The 20,359-nt window shown below is 44.4% G+C and overlaps 1 protein-coding gene across 1 annotated transcript; it reads right to left on the reverse strand.

Moving 5' to 3' along the window:
* Window positions 1-5,895: 5,895 nt before the first annotated feature.
* cry2 (cryptochrome circadian regulator 2) lies at window positions 5,896-19,659 on the reverse strand. The gene is made up of 13 exons (XM_068312480.1): window positions 19,387-19,659; window positions 16,796-16,904; window positions 15,931-16,073; window positions 13,786-13,970; window positions 13,407-13,495; window positions 13,051-13,191; window positions 12,839-12,964; window positions 12,025-12,210; window positions 11,786-11,937; window positions 10,365-10,567; window positions 8,997-9,077; window positions 8,394-8,926; window positions 5,896-7,292 (listed from the first exon to the last, which is right to left on the reverse strand). The coding sequence occupies exons 1-12, from the start codon at window positions 19,542-19,544 to the stop codon at window positions 8,403-8,405; spliced, it is 2,097 nt and encodes a 698-aa protein (XP_068168581.1). The 5' UTR covers window positions 19,545-19,659; the 3' UTR covers window positions 5,896-7,292; window positions 8,394-8,402.
* Window positions 19,660-20,359: the final 700 nt, after the last annotated feature.

A 20,359-nucleotide genomic window follows, 5' to 3' on the forward strand; every position in this document is an offset into this window, starting at 1 on the left:
AGGTATTTCTTAGTTGGGGTGGTAGCGAGTTCCAGGGACGGGGAGCAGAGCGACTGAATGTTCTGCATCCCGTGGTAGTGAGACGGGCTGAAGGGACGGACAGGTGTAAGGAGGAGGATCTGAGGGGGCGGGAGAGGGTGGTAACGTGGAGGAGATCAGACAGATATGGAGGGGCGAGGTAGTGGATGGCCTTGAAGGTGAGGAGAAGAATTTTGAAATGGATTCGGAACTGGACCGGAAGCCAGTGAAGCTGTTGAAGGACAGGAGTGATGTGGTGGATGGGGGGGTTCGAGTTATGATGCGGTCAGCTGAATTCTGGACCAGTTGTAGTTTCTGAAGGGATTTGTGAGGGAGCCCAAATAGCAGAGAATTACAATAGTCGAGTCGAGAGGTGACAAGACTATGGACTAGAATGTCAGTAGTGAGGGTCGTGAGGGAGGGGCAGAGACAATTGATATTGCGTAGGTGGAAGTAGGCAGACCTGGTGATGTGTGACTGGAAGGATAATGTGCTGTCAAGAATGACGCCCAGACTCTTAACCAAGGAGAAGGCGAAACGGTGGAATCATCAATGATGAGAGAAAAACTGTCCATTTTGGAAATGGTGGATTTGGTGCCAATGAGGAGAACCTCGGTTTTATTGTTGTTTAATTTAAGTAAGTTTAGGGTGAACCAGATTTTTATTTCAGAGATGCAATCAGTAAGGGAGGTGGGCAGAAGAGTGGACTAGGGTTTAGTGGTGAGGTAGAGTTGTGTGTCATCAGCATAACAGTGGAAATGAATGTTGAATTTACAAAAAATATTGCCAAGGGGAAGGAGGTATATGAAGAAAAGGAGGGGTCCAGGACAGAACCCTGGGGCACACCTGAAGTGATGGGGCTGGGGGAGGATTTAACAGACTTGAGTTGAATGAACTGAGTGCGGCCAGAAAGGTTAGATGAGAACCAGGCTAACGGACTGTGGGTGATGCCAATAGAAGATAGTCTGTTGAGGAGGGTTGGAATGACAGATGGTATCGAAGGGTGTACTCCGGCCAAGGAGGACGAGGATGGTGAGGAGTCCAGAATCAGCTGCCATGAGAAGATCATTGATGATTTTATTGAGGGCAGTTTCAGTGTTGTGGAGTGGGTGGAAATCAGACTGGAACTGTTCATACAGGTTATTGAGGAGAGGAGAGGATGGAGTTGGGAGGCGACTGTCTTTTCAATGATTTTGGAAATGAAGGGTATATTTGAGATGGGTCAGAAGTTGTTGAAGTTGGGATTAAAAACTCAGCACTAGACTGGTTCAGGTCATATCTATCCCACCGATTTTAGTTTTTCTATGTAAATAATAAATCTTCAAATCAAGGGACTGTCACCTGTGGATCACCTCAAGGATCTGTTCTGGGACCAATTCTGTAGTCTCTATATGTTACCCTTGGGAAATATTATAAGGAAACATAATATTAATTTTCATTGTTTTGCTGATGATACTCAATTATATCAATTAAAACAAATGAATCCGATCAGTTAATTAAATTGGAAACCTGCCTCAGGGATATTAAATCCTGGATGCTTCACAATGTCTTGATGTTAAACAGTAACAAAACTGAAGTTATTATTATTGGGCCGAAGCATCTTAGAGATGATTTTTCTAACATTGTAATTCTCTTATATAGCATTGCTCTATCCCCCACCAATGAAGTCAGTAACTTGGGAGTGATTTTTGATCAAGATCTGTCCTTTAATTCTCATCAAGTCTGTATCCCGGACAGACTTTTTTCACTTGCCAAATATTGCTAAAGTTAGAAATTTCTTATCCTTTTAAGACACAGAGAAAATCATTCATGCCTTTGTTACTTCTAGATTGGATTACTGCAATTCCTTATTATGGGCTGTTCTAGCTCCTCTATTAGGACTCTACAGTTAGTTCAGAATGCAGCTGCCCACTGACTGACTGGAAATGAGAGGAGAGAACACATCTCTCCTGTCCTAGCGTCACTCCATTGGCTCCCGATTAATCATAGAATACAATTCAAAGTGCTCATGATCACATATAAAGCTCTCCACTGTAAGGCTCTGTCTTACATTGAAGATCTTATTGAAGTGTATCACCCTCCCAGGGCCCTTGGATCTGAGGATGCAGGATTTCTGGCGACCCGTCGGGTTTTTAAGAGTAGAACAGGAGGCAGAATCTTCAGCTATCTGGTTCCCTTACTCTGGAACGATCTCCCAGCCTCGGTCCGGGGGGCAGACTCCCTTAACTTATTTAAGAGTAGACTAAAAACCCTCCTCTTTGATAGAGCCTACAATTGAAATGACACACACCCCACTAGCTATGCTGCTATAGGCCTAGACTGCTGAGGGTATTTTTCTCCGTCTCTCCCGTTAAAGGGAGATACTCTGGAGCTTCTGTCACTTCTTTCTTTATCTTTCTATTCTCCTAGAATTTATTACTATTGTCAAATCACACTCGTTTTCTGCACGATGCTGCCGCTGTCTTTGTGCCTCTGTTCCACAGGTGGAGAACGCGGATGGAAGACAGGATATCAAAAGGCCTGGAAATCCCACCCCCAATTCAGCGACAGCGCAGTGGACATGAAACTCAAACTGGCCTATCTGCAACTCTCTCTGTCTCTCTGTCTCTTTTACTTGACCTATCTCTTTCCTCAATGTATTTATATTTCCTAACCAATAGGTCAAGGCGGATGACTGCCCTCCAGATCCTGGGTCCTGCCCGGAGTTTCTTCCTAAATGAGGGAGTTTTCCCCCGCCACTGTCGCTTATGCTGCTCTGGAGGGCATTGTTGGCTTTCTATCTGTAAAGCGCTTTGAAATGTCTTCTGATGTGATTAAGCGCTTTATAAATAGAAGTTGATTGATTGAGTTGATTGAAGTCAGAGGGATTGGCACGAGGTTTTTTCATTATTGGGGTGATGGCAGCAGTTTGGACAACAGTGACATTGATTTTCCCTTATTGGCTGTGATTATACTGGTGAAGTATTGGGTTTTGGTGTTGGCAATGGCCTCTTTGTAGCTTGACACGTGGTAATTGTATAATTCTTTGTGGATGGTTAGACCAGTTTTCCTGTTAAGTCGTTCAAGTTGCCGACCTTGGGCTTTCTTGAAACGAAGATCGGAGGTGAACCAGGGAGCAGAGATGGAGAAAGAGACAGATCTGATTTTTAAGGAGCATGAGAATTTACAATATGATGGAGATTGTTGTTACAATAGGAAACCAGATCATCAGGAGTAGCTAGGTTGTGGATTTCTGGGGGGTGCAAGGAATGGACACTTGAGCTGAGTGTGGCCGGGTTTATGTTCTTTATGTTCTGGAATGAAATGAGATGTGGTGTTTTAATAATAATAATAATAATAATAATAATAATCCACCTTTAATAGTCCACACAATGGGGAAATTATGTTTTAGAAGAGAAGGTGAGTTTTACAGTAAATGAAAGAAGAAAGTGGTCAGTTATGGGGAGTTTATCGGCTGTAAGGTCAAGAGGGGTGACACCAGAGCAGCAAATTAGGTCCAGAATGTGTCCTTTAGAATGTGTGGGACATCCAAAACTCTCCAAACAGGTCGTGACGTCTTTGGTAAGAGGCAGATCGACTTTGTTCATGTGGATGTTGAAATCAACCAGCAGTATTATGCTTGGTGAGAGAGAGGATAGGTGGGTGAGGAAAGCAGCAAAGTCACTTAAAAAGTCACAGTTCGGTTTAAGGCGGCGGTAGACTGTGGCAATGATGGTTGGAGTGGGACCAGACAACTCACAGACCGTAGATTCAAACGACCTGAAGGCTGGCATTTTCCACTTTTCGCCTGAAATTATTGCGAGACCTCCTCCCCGACCGGAGCCACTGGGTCGACAGGTGTACGTACACAAACCCACCAGGGGGGGATTCGAGGAGCTGAGAGAAGTCGTCGGGCTGCTGCCATGTCTCGGTTAAACAAAGAGAGTCTATCTTTCGGTTAGTGATGAGGCCCTGGATGAGTTGTCCCTTGCCCGTCAGTGATCGGATGTTGAGCAGAGGGAAGTTGAGGGCCGTGTTGTCGCAGCTGGTGAAGGAGCTAGCCGACCGAGCCAGGAGGTCAACTGCCCGGCTGGTGGAACGTGGAGGGCATCGAGAGCTGGACCAGATGGACTTTATTGGTGTTGAACGGTTGTGGTGGAGATTCCGGCGAGACCCTCGGTGGATGTATCTCCGGCGGGGCTGGACGGTGATGTCCGGGTGGAGGCGGAGTGCCTCTGGCCCAGGTCCAGGCAGGCGACAGCGCAGCCGGAGCAGGTCAGCGGCCGAGTACCGAAGGAGAGCTGTCACTGGCAGGTGATCAGGCAGCAGAAAGAGCCAGGCACAGACAAACAAGATGTTTATTCCACCAGCCCACACTGTGGACGAGGACTGAGGCCGTGTCGATGGTCAGCAAACGCCAGGTGAGGCTCACGTCAGGAGAGGACAGGTGAGCCAGAAGTGAGGACTCACACTGACAGTAGTGACAGCAGATCGTGGGAGAATTACAACTGAAGGATATTACTCGGTTATATAAAATCATAAAACCAGAAGAAGTAGTCTGGAGGGAATTAGAGCTGCGAGCAGCAGCAGCCAGTTGCGCCAGCGTTCACTCGTCAGCCATCTTGTTTATCTTACGTTTACTTCTAAATGAAGTCCATGCGCCGCTCCTTCTGAACAAAAGCAGCGAAAAATTGTGAGTTGAGATACTGTATGTAGCTGTAGTTTGCCGTCACTTCTTCTACGGCTAAGGAAGAAGAATCCTCGGCCGAATCCCTGGGATCACCAGCGCCCCCTACCATGAAGCAGGAGGACTGCGTGCCTCACTTCATGCCTTTTCCCGGCGGTTTCAGGACCGCTCCACTCCAGAAAGACGTTACACACATGGAGTTGTTGACAAAAACAAGCAGTGTACATTATATACATTAGCTAAAGTATGGAAATTTGGTTTATATAGCAAACGTGTTTGAACATTTTAATAGCGACATACAGAGAGATGGCATTGGTCTCACTGTTTAGCTACCAGCACAGCTAGTGGAGTCATTGATCAATCCATGGCGAGGCTCGTCTGGCTGGCGTCTCACCACAGGTCTCTGATCAGTGTTTCAGTGGAAAATGAGAAAATTCAGCGATTTTGAGTAAAAATAACCTAAAATTGGTGACGTTAAATAGAAAATAATTTCATTATACACATCACTGGATAAACATAAACATCTCTTTTTTCCTCTCATGATGGCAGATGAGGCCGTGCTCACCTGACTGCACGCCACTAAGGCCTGACTGGAATAGTTATGATAGAAACTAGGAGAAAACTGGGTTATCACCCAGGAAGTGTTTTGTTTCAGTTAAGGTCTGAAATATATCAGGGAAAACATTAGATTTCATTTGGTTAAATTTGTTACCACAAAGTTTAGATGAAATTTTGACCTTTTTTTTTTTTCTTCCTTTACATCAGAAAGGAAACGATAACTCACCTTTTGCAAGAAATGTAACTTTTGGTCTTCATTTTTTCCATAAAGGAGATCTATATTGGATCCAAGTCAGATCTAACTATACAACTGAAATCATTTTCTTTTCACTTTATACTGATAAGAAAAAATTAGGTTAAGCTTTAGTCTTGCACACACAACTAGATTTACAGTACAGAAAACCAACTTAGACATTTTCAAAGGTTATTTCAAACTATTGAATAGATTTAAAAACTGAAATTGATTTGTAATCATCAAAGTTTTTATGTGATTTGTACTGATACTGAATTATCTATCCATAGATACTTCAGTCCTGATCACATGTTGTTCAGACACCAGAATGTTTCATTCGTAAACCGTGTTTCTGGGCTAGGATGTCATCTATCTGACACCAGTGTTGTTCAGCAAAAAGAGGAAACACCAGAAACTGTGATTAGAATTAGTCCTTCAGCAATTTTAATGAAAATAAAGTCTTTTAGTGCAATACAAAACAACTACATGTCCATTGTTCAGTCCAGCAGAGCCTCATACTGTTGTTAGCTGGAATGTACAGCAGAGCAGGAGCATCTCATCAGAGCTCGTGTTGCGTTCTGGGGGGGCGGGGGTGACCCCCGTCATGGTTTCTGACCTGAGATGCTGAGCAGGCCGGTTACGTTCTACGATTCAAACATTACAATTACCAGTTTGTCTGAAACACAAGAACAAAACGTCTGAACATGTCTACGAAACGTCTTTGGGGAAACCTCCACCCTAACAGGCATCACTGGGGGGGGGGGCTTCACGAAGTCCCACTCTAAACAGAACCGCTTTGTCTGCAAATTAAGAAAAGAACAAACCTGAGCTTGAAATAAAGTGAAGTGGATGTAGTGATTGTCATTTTTAAAAACACATTCTGATCGTGTGACTGGAAAACTCAAAGAATGAACGGTTCCTCCAGGAGTCACATGACCAGTTTGTTTCCTTTGGTAAGAAATGTACTCATATTTTTCTAATGTAATGATTTTAGTGAATGTCTCAACATCGTCCCAAACCACACAGGTTTAATCAAGAAGCCCCGAGCTGATCACAACTTGACGGATAGCTTTGAAGGAAAGTGCTTAACCATTTACTTGACATCAAAATAATGTGGAAATTGGATAATTTCAATATGTTCTGGCTTTGAGTTCAAAGAAACAAATTCATCAGGTTAAAGATTTATCCTAACCTTCCAGGAACCACCTGCAAAAACGAAATTCCACAATAGATAGATAGATACTTTAATAATCCCGGAGGAAATTATACTATTTGTACTAATTGTTCTATCATGGAATTCGTAAATCGCGTATGGTTCCTGGAACGCATTACCCACGAGGATCGAGGGATCGCTGTACGCAGGTGCCTTTACTAACTCTGAGTTCTTTCCCATGGAGCAACGGGAAATGTGCAAAACCTCTCTGCGGTCCACTTGTCTGCATGTTGGTACGTGTTTGTTATCCATCTGGTCTCTGGTGACAACAGATAATGTTCTGGGGCTTCTGGGATGGCAGCGAGACTCCGATGAGGTCGGTGAGTGAAGACGATGCCCGCCTTCATCTGGATCGGTAATCCTGGAGTGACTTGTCGCCAACGACAACCGTTTACCCGCTGCAGCAAAAGCCTGCACAAACATTGTTGGTCGATACTACAAGCACTAAAAATAGAAAGCAAAATGTTTCTGGCACCAGAGTGTGTGTCCATTTCCTAGTCTGCCTTTACGTGTGCAGATTGTCTGTTTACATTGACGACACGTCCAGAACGCCGTCCGCTGCTGGTCATCATGAGTTCAGCTGTCTGACCGTCTGCAGGTCTCATCTGAAAGTCACAGCACAGAACACTCAGTTACTTCAAATACAAGCAAACCTTGGTTTTAGAACGCTTTAGAAATCAAACAAATCGGAATTCAACCAAAAAATTTGGATTTTTTTTTGTCTTAGAAGTCAAATAAACTTTGTAAGTTGAACGCCAAACAAACGCAGTAACATCCATCCTCCTCCTCTCCCTCTTCAACGTTCACGTATGCCAACTGCTCACCACCACAAAGGTAAAAACTCTTATCTCTATTGTTCTTATGCTTTAACTGTAATGTGATTTTTATTTTATTTTACTGTATTCAATAATGTTTCACTTAATCTGCGTTCCGTTGCCTCTGGTACGAGTTACGGTACCGTAAACTTCTGTCCAAAAGACGACGGTAACTCGTACTTTAGGCTAACCTGATTATGTTGATGTTTTCTTTTCTTTCTCGTGTTTGCTTCTTTCTTTTACATTTCTTTGATATGTTTCATTACTATACAATTTGATAAATGACATTATGAAATAACATATTATGTTGAAAATAGGTAGTTTTCTAGCGTCTTGGAGCGGATTAAGACCATTTACATTATTTGTAATGAGAAAAATGTATTTGGAATTGGAACAAATCGCTGTTTGAACAGCCTTCAGGAATGAAGTGTGGTCGGAAACCGAGGTTTGTCTGTAGTGACGATAATAAAAAAAGCTGTTTGAAAATTAACTCACACATATACTAAGAAATGTTTTCTACTATATTTTAATCACCATTTGTCTTTTTGTGCTGTAAATTCTGGATTATTGAGTGCAGCTGAACATAAACCGCTCCAACTCAGTTCTAAAAGAAAGACTCGTGTTTTTTCCTGGAAACAACCTGCAGCAGCTGTTTCCTGCTGGGACGACCAGATCGTCTTTAACTTTAAATCTGCGTCATGTTGCTCCCCCCCGTGTGTTTCCCATCATGAGGGGTGTTCATGATGTGCAAAATGTCTGTTCAGAACTCAATCAAACCACGGTAGTGTCTTGCTCGCTGCATTATCTCTTCCAGCTGTCAGTCTTGCTTGCTGCTAGAGCGCCCCCTAGAGACCGTTAGCCTGTAAAAATCTAGACTGTGGCACGGAGTACCTGATGTCTCTAATGATGCCCGTTTGTCTCCACAGACGCCTCCTCCTCCATCCTCTCCTCATCCTGCTCGGTGTCCTCCTCCATCCTCGACTCCCCTCCAGCTTCCTCCTCCTCTGACCTCACATCTTCATCTCTCCGTCTCTCTGGGTCAGCCTGGGGGCAGTTCTGCCGCCCTCGGGGCCTCTGGTTGCGCCGGGCCTTACGAGTGAAGCCTTTTCTCCTCTGCCCGTGGAGGCAGGACTGAATCGGGGTGGGGGAGGGACTTGGGGACAAGGACAAGGTGGGACATGACGGAGACGAGGGTTTGGATCTCAGCACGAGGCTGTGGGGTGGGGAGGGAGGAGGGTTTAGGGCAGATGTAGATGTTACGGCTGAGGAGGGGCATGTGTGTGGGCCTGAGGGGGGGCAGGGAGTCTGGGAGGGGTAAGCGTCTGCATGTGGAACGTGGATGAAGGACGCACAGGCGGTGGACGAATCAGGAGCTGTGGAGCAACCAGCCGCCTCAGCGTCAGCAGGAACCCTGGGGGGAGAGTCTGGAGGACGAGAACAATGGTTGGAGCTCAGACACTAAACGTCACTGATGGGGCTGCTTCTGGTTCCTACCGGCGCCGCTGCTGGTTTGGGATTCGTCCGTCATCGGTGGCTCCGCCTCCTCCTGGATCGTCGGTACCGACGCCAACAAACCTGGAGCACACACACACGGTAACTTATATAAAACAGATTTATGAAAGACAGAATCCAAGCTGCTAGAAGTCCAGTGTGAAGGGACAGTGTTGGTTTATCAAGCCCCCCCCCCTACCCACAAGCCCTAACTTAAATTATAACCAACATTATATAAGTTTGGAGAAGACAAATAAACTAAATGACAACAATAAAATAATGAAAATAGTATTAATCGAGTTTAGAGAGAGAGTACCAGCATTGGGCAGCCAAGAATTACACAGAACCTGGGAGTGACCCAGAATGACCCCGACCTCAGGTTTTATTCTGACAGGACGACCTTTGACCTGTGAAGAACTGGTACTATCTTAAACTTACTAACTTTCAGAGAACAGATTTGATCAAGTCAATCTATTATTTGGGACTTCTGCTAATGTTTTAAAATTCAGATGTTTAGCCGTCAGGTCAGGTGGGGTTTTGAGACTTTGTAGAATCTTGATTGCCTCCAAAAAATATCCCAATGTGGGGTCTACTAGATGTGTGATAAAATAACTGGAAATCCATCAGGTCGACCATCTACAACGACACAGAACAGGTTTAAACTCTTGTCCAGACGGGACAAATGGAACGTTCTTCCCAGAGGATTAAAGCTAATGCCCCGTTTAGATCATGGTATTAGCCTGGGCAGACCTGGGGGTTGTGCTTTCTCTGTTACACCAACAGGAAGTGAGGCGGTGAGTGAAGTGCTGCACCGCCACATTGGCGTGTTTCAGAGCAACAGCTCTGTTGGGTCTGGTCTAAAGCCTGGAAGGTAGAAACAGCGAAAGCCGCATCCAACCACGACAGAAACCTGAATTTCACTCGAGCGAAAGTAAAGTCAAAACTGACTGAAAGAACAGAAACCTTAATATATTAAAGGTCCCATTTTATTCTCTTTTTAATTAATGCCCAGCTACTCTGTATTTGAAATGTTTTGCCCCAAACTGATCCCGCTGCCCCTGTTGCTTTTACATCTTTAAATTAACTAATTATTTCTCTCTAATTTTTCTTTGGTAATCATGGAGGTACTTTCACTCTCAGCTGACTGTAACGCCTCCATGCAGATTTCTTCACACGATCTTTGTTCACATCAGCTGATCAGAGACGCTAACGGATCCTAAACCTGTTTTTTTCAGGCTCCTTTCAAGAGTTTATGGGCTCCACGGTCGCTCCAGGACACGTTTGTTTTGGTCGGGTTAGGGAGGACCACTATATGCATAGAGAGACCAGAACAAATGTTTTTTCATAACAGAACCAGTCTAGGTGACTTACTGAGTCCTCTGTAGTGGGAGAGCTGCTGGTAAACTTGTTTCATCCTCTCGATGTTGAGCCTGCTGCCCTCTGCGTGGTTTATCATGGGTTTGGGGTAATCCACCCCCACCACACAGTTGGCTGCCTTCTGGACCGACTCCGGGGCGTTCCACGGCTCGTAGATGTACCGGTTTGGGTAGTCCTTCAGGATAGGGACGTAACGTCTGCAGGAAAGGTTTGAAAAGCCCGGTTGTAGTCACATCCTGTGATGTGTGTGAACATTACAAGACTCAAGAACAGAACAGAGAAAAGACTCCGAACACTGTTGAGCACAAAAACCCCAAAGACCTTTGTTACAAACGTCTGAGATGATCACGTTAAGAGGTGCTACAAAACAGTTTGGAAGGGGTTCCACCAACGGAAATCTACTAAAACATTTGGAATATAAGCAAATACGTACGAATGTCTCTTCATACGAAATGTTCTAGTTCCGAAACGCCTCAACAGGAAAATATTGCCTCTAGTTACGAAAGAAATTTCGAGTTACAAAAGGTTAAAATACAGGATGGGCTGATACTCACAGTTCCCACAGGTTCCTGAACGCAACATTCTTATAGCTGCTCTGCCATTGACTATTACATAGCATCCTGGCATGCCATTGGCTAAGAGGGACCTCTGTGTGGAGCTAGATAGGTGTCTATGCAGCGTCCTCGTCATTCGGCCCTCGACCCCTGAGGTGTTCTGATAGTTTTACGTAAATATATTAACTTTTAGAGTATTCACTATGGACCCCAATGTGTGTGCATCGTTGTATGTCTTTGTGTGTGGCTCCGCGGTGCACTGGCGTCGTGCCCGGGATGTCCCCCGCCCCTTGCCCTATGCCGCCGACATAGGCTCCGGCTCCCCGTGACCCGCTGCGGCGGAAACAGCGGTGGTGATCTGAAGATGACTGAAGTTTAAGGAGTTTAAGGCAAAAAACAATGAGGACAGCAGTTAAAAGGTAAATGACCATCATTTTTATTCTTTATTTTTTACATTTATTTTATTACATCATTTATTGTGTAATAATCTAATTGTAACATTTGTTACATGTTTTGATGGAGTTTTATGCTTTATAAAACATTTATGTCGGAATTTTGGGGGGCTTGGAACGGATTAGGGCATTTGCATGGAAAACACGTCTCTATTTACAAAATTTTCTACTTACGTAATTTCTTCCAGAACCAATTACTTTCGTAAGTAGATGTACCACTGTATTCCAAATGTTCAACCGCATATTTGTTTATTCAGCTTCTAATTTGTTAATTTCTTGCATCATCCAGGAATTATCGGAACACAGAAACAGAATACAACATTTTTCCACGTATATACAATCAACTTATTCAGAAACACACCGCACACCAGAGTGACACGGCTGTAGACTACGTATGTATGAAATCTACCTGATGTAGTCTCCTGATGGGTCCGTTCTTCTTCCGAAGCCGACAGGACAGTAGCAGTGGAAGAACTGCTGGAAGAAGGCGCTGCAGGACAGCCACATCCAGCTGCCAGCGTTCACGCTCCAGTCGGCGTCCAGCAGCAGCTCCTCGAACACCTGCAGGGACAGAGAGACGTCTTTCTCCTCCTGTCACGCGGCAGCTTTGGGTTTGAGGCAGCCAGAGGAAACGCTTTGGAATCCTACCCTCATGCCACTCTCCCAGCTGATCCACAGATCCCCCCTGGTGAGGAAACAGGCCACGGCGTGTCGGGCCAGGTGGTGGATCCAGCCCTCCTGTCTGAGCTGGGTCATGATGGCGTCGATCCAGGGAAAGCCGGTCCGACCCTCCGCCCACTTGGCCAGAGCCTCCGGGTTCTGGTCCCACGGGATCTGGAGACGTGTGACACAGGGGAGAGGTACCAGACTCAATACTCCTCTTTTCCTTTCTGATGGATCTCTCTTTATTTTGCCACAAATATCAGTGGCTTTGATTTTTTTTAACTTGCTGGCTGCCAGTGCCGTCAAAAGATTGTCCTCAAAGGGTTAATAGACGATCTGGAGGAGTTTGTCAGCGACAATCAAGCTTCTAATCATGGGATTCAGCATCATGACGACTGATCCACTCACGGGACAGAGGATGGAGAAGCAGAAGAAGAAAAATAAATTGTGGCAGCTGACGATGCAACAAAGTTTGTGTGTGTCAGAGCTCACCGGCGAGCGAACAGGTGAAGCTCTGAGTGAAGCGTCTTGGGATTGGTCAAGAACAGAAAGAATCAAACACCGATAAATGTCCAGAGCGGTGGAGAAAGTCCACCGAAGGAGATCACAAAGCGCTAGCAACCAATGAGTTCATCTAGCAGCTGCATTGCAGCGCCTGACAGTTACCCCTCTTCTTACTCTGGGTTCTAAAGTTCTCAGATCTGACACTGTTACCCCTCTTCTTATAGATCTGAGAACTTTAGAACCTTTAGAAAGGTGGTTCAGGAGTTCAGAACCTCTCCTTCCAACCGGTTCCCACCTGGACACAGATGGGGTTTCCTTCCATGCGGTCAAAGTTTGGGTTGTTGGTGGCAGCGGTGTAGAAGAACTCTCTCCACAGCAACTGTCCGAACAGGGAGAGCGGGGGGCTGCAACGCTTACGGAGCTGATGGGAAGAGAAAGAGCAAACACAACGGTTACCCTACAGGTCAGTTCTGTTCAGTACTGCTACTGGGTCAGTGTCCACTGCACCTTCATGTAGAGCTCTCTGAGGTTGTAGTACAGGACCCTACAGGACAGACAGCCGAACCGCAGGTAGGGGCTGAGACCAGTGGGACTGGCGTACAGAGAGCACATGTTGACCCGGGAGTGTTCAAAGTTAGCCACCCACACCTGTAGACAGACCACAATCAATACATAACACAACCCACCATAGAAGAAGAACACAACAACACGTCAGGCCACCCCTCAAACACCACATGCAGGTGTGACACTGACAAATTTAAAATCACTGGATCAGCTAAACGTCAGAAACACAAGCCAAACGTCTCCGAGCGACGACGTGCTGACTGAACGCTGGGTCAGACCGATGGTGTGTGTGTGGTTACCTTTTTGTCCAGATGTTTGTTGAGTCGGTCCAAAGCCTCAGACTCTCCTCCCCGCCAAATAACAGAAGGTAGCCCCTCCGTCCTGAAACCTGCACACATTTCCCCACAGAGACAAGGTTAAAGAAAGAAAAGCCAGCTCCCGCCTCACCAGGGTTCCTGTTCTTGAAAGGCATGGAAGATGAATCACAGGAAACAACCTCCTATTCACTACACTGTTACAAACTGTGTGTGTGTGTGTGTGTGTGTGTGTGTGTGTGTGTGTGTTAACACGAATGAAGACCTTCAGAGCTGTGTCCTCAGGACGCCCAAACTACTGCCTGAATGAAAAATAAAGAATCATTTTAAAGTCCAATAACACACTGAAAATAATAATGTTTACCCAGTTCTTCCAGTGAAGGTATATTGTAGAGCTGGTCGTGGTTGTCGGTTATTTTAGTGCGACACTTGTCCATCTGTTGCTGGGTGATGGGAGGCAGGGGTCTCCTGGGTAACTCCAGTCTGCTCACAATGGTCTGAAAGCGCTTGAAGGTCAGCGGTGGATTGTTGTTGTTTGTCTCTATTATCCTGTGAGTGATGGAAAACAGAACGAAAATGAAAATGTGTTCCACAGGTCGCACCAGTGACAATTTTATGCGAACAGGATCCCCCTCCCCCCCATATGATATGACGTAGACAGATGAAAGGACATTGTGGCTCAAAGATTATTAAAACTCAAATGTGAACATTGAATTTTTCAATAGATGACATTCATTTCCATCTGAAAAAGAAGCATGAAACACTCAGATGTGTACTAATTATGATTTATTAAATGGACACCTCAGAAAAATGATAACAATACAAAAATTCTCAAAACATCTTCAGCACTCGTGAGATCAAGCTGTGCACAACAGGTTTTGTGAAGGAATGAAATAGAATATCTGATTCTTTTCCCTAAACTTTACAGAGAGTTTGTCTTCTAAAACACATCCCAACATCCCTGTTATAACAAACCATGACAACCAACAAGATGACTACACAAAGGTAGAGCTGTGATACAACACCAGCACAAAAAGATGTCTCCTGCTGGGTCTGACCAATCACCGTCACTCCTGTGTTTCTTGTGGGTAAAGTGTACCAGACCATACTTAATGTTAAAGGAAGTGGTTTGGTCAGCGCCACTGACTTCCTGTCATCTTAAAGAACTTATTCTTGTCGCCATTAATCACTTCTAGAACTGACTGTTGGTGTTACTGGGAACTAAATCTGGCTGAAGGCTGTGGGTTTGCTGGTGTGATTGATTAAAACAGAGGAATGGATCGAGTTGGCGCCACCGCAGACCAACCTCGGCCACACTCTCCACCAGTGTTTGTCCTGGTGATCCCCTCCGGCACCAGAGGACACAGCTGATTCAGATCACGTGGACACGCTAAACTCCTTCGCTACCACGCACACAAAGTCTTCACGAGCAGAACACGACTCAGTGAACGCTTGAATTGTACGCAACCACATCGACTCCACTGGAAGAAGTCATACGTAGCAAAGGAAGGAAATGCACACATTATTGTCCATGCAGCTCCTTCCTGAGGTCAGAGGTCAAAACCCCAGTGCTTGTAAACCGCTCAAAGTCAGAGTTGTCTACCCTTGGAGAGGGTAGACAACGGTAGACAATGGCAGCAGAAACAGGCTTTACTGTAGTAGAAAATGTATGCAAATGTACATAGAAATGATAAAATCAAGTTCACCACTGATGAGCTACACAGATTACCCCACACATCATTGTCTGACATATGGACACACCACAGTCTTTTCAGGCTATTTTACCAGGGCAGCTCTGTATTTATAGTTTCCGTCTTATACAACTCGGCCATGTGAGTGAGGCTTTGCAGCAGGCCTGGCTTCCTATTGGTCGGTTTAATGCCACCACTGTCAATGAGCACAGTAAGCACGCCACATGTCTGCAAACACCAGCGTAAACCTGGAAAACTACACACCCAAAGCTAAGCCCAACCCCCCCTCATCTCCTGTAACAGCACACACACACACACACACACACACACACACACACACACACACACACACACACACACACGTGTCAGTGCAAGCAACACACCAAATCATTACATAACACAACACGGTAGGAACGATCTCTACATAGAAGACTGGATGAAGCACGGCAAGCTAAGACACATGACACCCATCTTCATCACGCAGCGGACTCATCGTCCTAGACCACAGCACGGTAACAGAGTGCATCATGGGAGTAACATGAGATGATGACAGGCAGGCTCTGCTGCAGGTGGGGATTTACTGTTCAGATGATGTTCAGCATCTTCCTGTTTGTCGCTCAGAGCTGAGGTTTAGATGTAACGGTAGAGATCAATATTCACAACACACCAGCGCACACAAAGGTGAATAAAGAAACGTTTGAGCTATGGGGCCAGATGATTCGTTTTGAGACGCTCATTGCCGGAGACACCTTTCATCTTAACCATCATTTGGTACAAATAAGTCAAGAATAGAAAGCCAGTTCTAGTTTGTATCATACCTGTCCAGGTTGTAGAGGGTGTGCGAGTTTCTTACAATGGTCTCGACTCCAAACTCTTGTGCCATCTTAATGATGGCTCCGTCCCTCTCCTTCCCATAAGGCTCTGGGTCATATTCAAATGTTAACCTGGTGACTTTCCACTCCTGCACCCAAACACAGATAGAACAACAGAAAATGAGGAGAAAGAAAACCAGAAAAGAACCCTGGTGCATCGTGGGAGTAGAATCTGGTGACAGCTAACTTGTAATGAGATGTCAGCTCAATGCAGGTATTACATTACCTTTCTAGTGCTGTTTGATTTAGCATTAAATTTATGAATTCATCATACATCAACACCAAGCAGAGAGACGATAGACCGAAGGTGATGAACCAAAATTTGAGACAAGAGTCGTGCTTCAGGTCACCATCGCATGTCGGCGGAGGGATACAGCTGAGACCGGATTTCGTTCTTTACTGCGTGTTGGCGGATGGATACAATATCAGTGACACCGGGTCTAGTTCTTTAACACGTATTGGCGGATGGATACAACATCAGTGAGAATGGATCTCGCAGAGGGCATGATCCTGAAACTCAACGACATCCCACCCAAACTTTCAGGGAATAGAGTTGTTTCTTCTACTGCAATCAAAAAGTCCTAATTTAAAATGTTGGTGGGGGATTTTATTCTCAAAACAAGCCACTATTTCACAGACGGTTTCAGGCGTTTTCTTTTATCATGAAAACTGTGGACGTGAGCACCGGGTTAGAGAGGTACAGTTCTAATGAGTTATATGACAAAAGATCAAAATGTAAGCCTTAGATTCAATAGATTCAGTATTGTGTTGTTCTTTAGATCAGGAGCTGTTGGTGGCTTACGATACACACCTTTAAAAGTTTTGGAAAAACATCAGTCGGCTGTCCTTTAACTACAAACAACCTGGAGTTGAGCTTCTTCAGACTATTGTCCAGGTCCTCCAGAGCCTCCAGCAAAAACCTGAAGACACAGACATACAAGAATACAATTAGCAAAGAACATGCTGTCTGAAATAATGAAATAAACACGGTTATATCATCGCTATACGTCAAAGCTTGCCAGTCTACAGTCACAACTACATGTGGCTGATGTTCTAGGAAACACAAAACCCGTCCATCCTTCAGCCATTTTTTCTACTATCCTCCTAGCAATGAGAACATGACCTCAGCAGAGATAATTGCATCTGGACCTTGGTTGTCATAAAAAAGAGCAGCGAACTTCAGATCAAAAAGAGATCTTTTTTTATGAAAGTTCATTATAAACTTGACGGAATAAACTTCTGTGTGCATGGACTGAAGATCCAATCATATTTCAATGTCACACAAAACAAATGCATTCAAAGTGCTACCCTCTCAAGGCTCAAGGCTTAACACCGGCACTGACAACACTCCACTCTTTGGAGGACAAACTCAACTATGTAAGAGTCCAGCTAACTTCCCAGCATGCAACTGGGAAGGATGCATCCTTATTTTAGCCAAAATCTGCCTGAAGAAAAGACATCACTGGTAACTGGTGCGTGATTTTTTTTAACACTTTTATTAAAGTGTATTAATTTTAAGTCACTTTTAATTCTTTCCTTCTTTGGATTTTATGAAGGCAGTGATATACACAGAAAACATCTGCAGACCAACTGAAGCACACCTTTTGTTCCAAGGACAGTTATAAATTATTACAGACATTGGGATGCTGTGTTGTTCACTATTTATTAAAGTCATGTTTAACTTTCAGCCTTCATTTTTCCCATCAGACAGCCGTCAGTGTTAATATTTCTACAACAAACAAAGCTGCAAATACAGGTTTGGTCAGTCCACTTTAAAATGATACGTTCTACACATATGTTTTATAGTCAGTATAGAACACACGCTGGCATTTAAGGTGATAGATGTGTTCACAGTATGCGATAGAGATCAATAACCAATCATACTGATTCCCACAGTGAGGATGATTTTGTGAGAATGATAATTTAACTGTCTGGGCCATATTTACGGTGTTCTCCATGTCGGTGCATTGCTTCTTCCAAGGTAGGAAGGTAGGCCTTCCTACAGTAGGTTGTTGATATAAGTCCACAAAAGTTAAATAAAACAAAACTCAAAAGGTCTCCACACAGTACAGGAGCTGGAGAACCTGGAAGATCCTTATTTGTTCCATTTCTGTTCTATTCTCATTCAAACACAAACACCCTACAGGAGTCTTTGGTGACGAGGAGAATGCAAAATATCAAGCAACAATGATTTATATTAGTTTGTGATTTATATGGACATTTTAACCATTTTCACAAATGCAAGGCTGATTGAACCTGTCTGGAACGCTCTTGCAGGACATTGTGTAAAAACCCACCACAAAAAACCGGAGCTAATTGTTGCTGACATTCTGGCCTTTGAGACTCTCCAAGAAAGCCTGTAATAACGGCACTGACTAATGGACAATATGACATTAAAGGTTGTTGTGCTAAATCAAGGTTTGTCAGTTTCCAGTAGTAACAGCCTCCCTGAATGCCATCCCAACCACTGGGCTTTTTGGTCTCAGAGAGCACACATTCAATGAATGGCCTATTTCCACCCCGCTTCAAAGCGGTGATGTATTGTAATTGTCAGTGTTTGTGTGTTTGTCCACCAAACATCTCCACAACCGTTGCAGATAGAAAGATGAAACAAAAGGCACATGACTCAGGCAGCAAAGGGGATGAGAATGAGATGATGACCTCAACCTTGAGAAAGCTTGGTCAAGGTCAAATTTCAACTTTTGTACATTCAGGAACCAGATAAAATAGACAGGGGAGAAGGCCAGTGTGAGTAAGACCATAGGTCAAAGTACTAGCTTTGATCAATGACAGTAAGTCAGAGCACTAGCTTTGCTTTTTGACTTGTGCAAAATAGGTCGGGGTAACATTTTGAATTCAGGGGTGTCGCGGGTTGTTGCAGTCTGTGACTGCATTGGTTCTGGTTACGTGTTGTTTTAATGTCTAGTTATTGTTTCTGACAAGTCTTAGAGAATAATACTTTTTTATTTTGCAGTAGTAATGGAGTACAGTAGTATCCGTGCATGAGTGTGTGTGTGTGTGTGTGTGTGTGTGTGTAACTAGTATTTTATGTGTGTATTTGTATTCTGCATATCTCTTAATATTGCGTCAAATCCAACGCAAATTCCTGGTTTGTGAAAACCGGATTCTACTCCTGAATCTTCTGTTTGCCAAACATTAACTGGATGTTCGTAACTGTGAACGAGAATGAAGGTTCGACTTTACGAACACGTAAATGTTGTGGCAGACGCTCCGTTTTTAAGCTAGCGTTAGCATCCCGGAGGCCCGGGCCTCGGCTCTCTGGACCCGTTATTTACCCGGCAATGACTCGTACAAATGTCGACGTGCTAACATGCGCTAATCTACATTCCGCTCTAGCAGCGTTTGGTATGCTAGATTAGCGCCACGGATTATTTTACACACCTCCATCGGTTGATTCCCACGTTAGCGGCGCCAGCAAACCACGGGTCCAGGATATAAACACAGCGCACCGTGTCCGCCCCGCTGAGGGCCTCCTGCAAGGCGGGATTATCGTGCAGCCGCAGACCTTTGCGGAACCAGTGCACGGAATTCACCACCATGATGGATTCTTACTCCATGATCACACCAGAGTCCAGAAGGTTCGGCCGAAATTCAGCCACAAAGCGAGCAAAAAAGTCGGTGTTGTGACGCAGCCTCCAGCTGATCCTCACCGCTCTGCGCTCCAAAGGGAAGTGACGTCAAGGGGGCGGGGCACCAGGTCACGTGCGTGTGTTTAGCGCGCGCGTGTGAGTGTGTGTGAATTAGAGAAAAAGAGATTTTTGATTTTTTAAAAATCACGTTTAGTCATTAAAAAAACCAAAAAAACAAAATTGACACAAAATTCAAAAGAGATTCACGCAAAAAGGAATTCACATCTCAAAAACGGAACAAAGGCAGGATTTTTAACAGTACTGTGTTTCCTGCAGAAAGAACACATCTAACCTTTAAAATGTATTAAACAAAAAAAAAAGCAGACAGAATTCAAAAAAACAACTAACCGTTCTCCACAATCATCCTTTTTACTTTTGTCATTAGTTTCTTGAAGCTAAAAAGCTCTTGGTCTGTAAAAACTGGTTGGTCACGTCCTTCTGGATTTTTCCAATGAAAACTGACGCTATCCAGAAACATGTTGAGGGCAGGAGAGAGATTTTATAATTTGGCCTTTGAACTTTTTGTGTCTTCCTGTAATTTTTTTTAGCTTTTGCGAATCATACTTTTCTGTGAATGGCTTCTTTCAGACGGTCTTCATATTCATTCTCATACTTACAAACATGACGTAAATCTCCCAACATTTTGCTTGAACTATACACTCATTTTACATTCGCCACAGGCTATGATTTCATGCTGTACTTCAGGGACTAATTTTTAACCGGTA

The sequence above is a fragment of the Antennarius striatus genome, chromosome 4 (assembly GCF_040054535.1).
Source record: "Antennarius striatus isolate MH-2024 chromosome 4, ASM4005453v1, whole genome shotgun sequence".
Taxonomy (NCBI): domain Eukaryota; kingdom Metazoa; phylum Chordata; class Actinopteri; order Lophiiformes; family Antennariidae; genus Antennarius; species Antennarius striatus.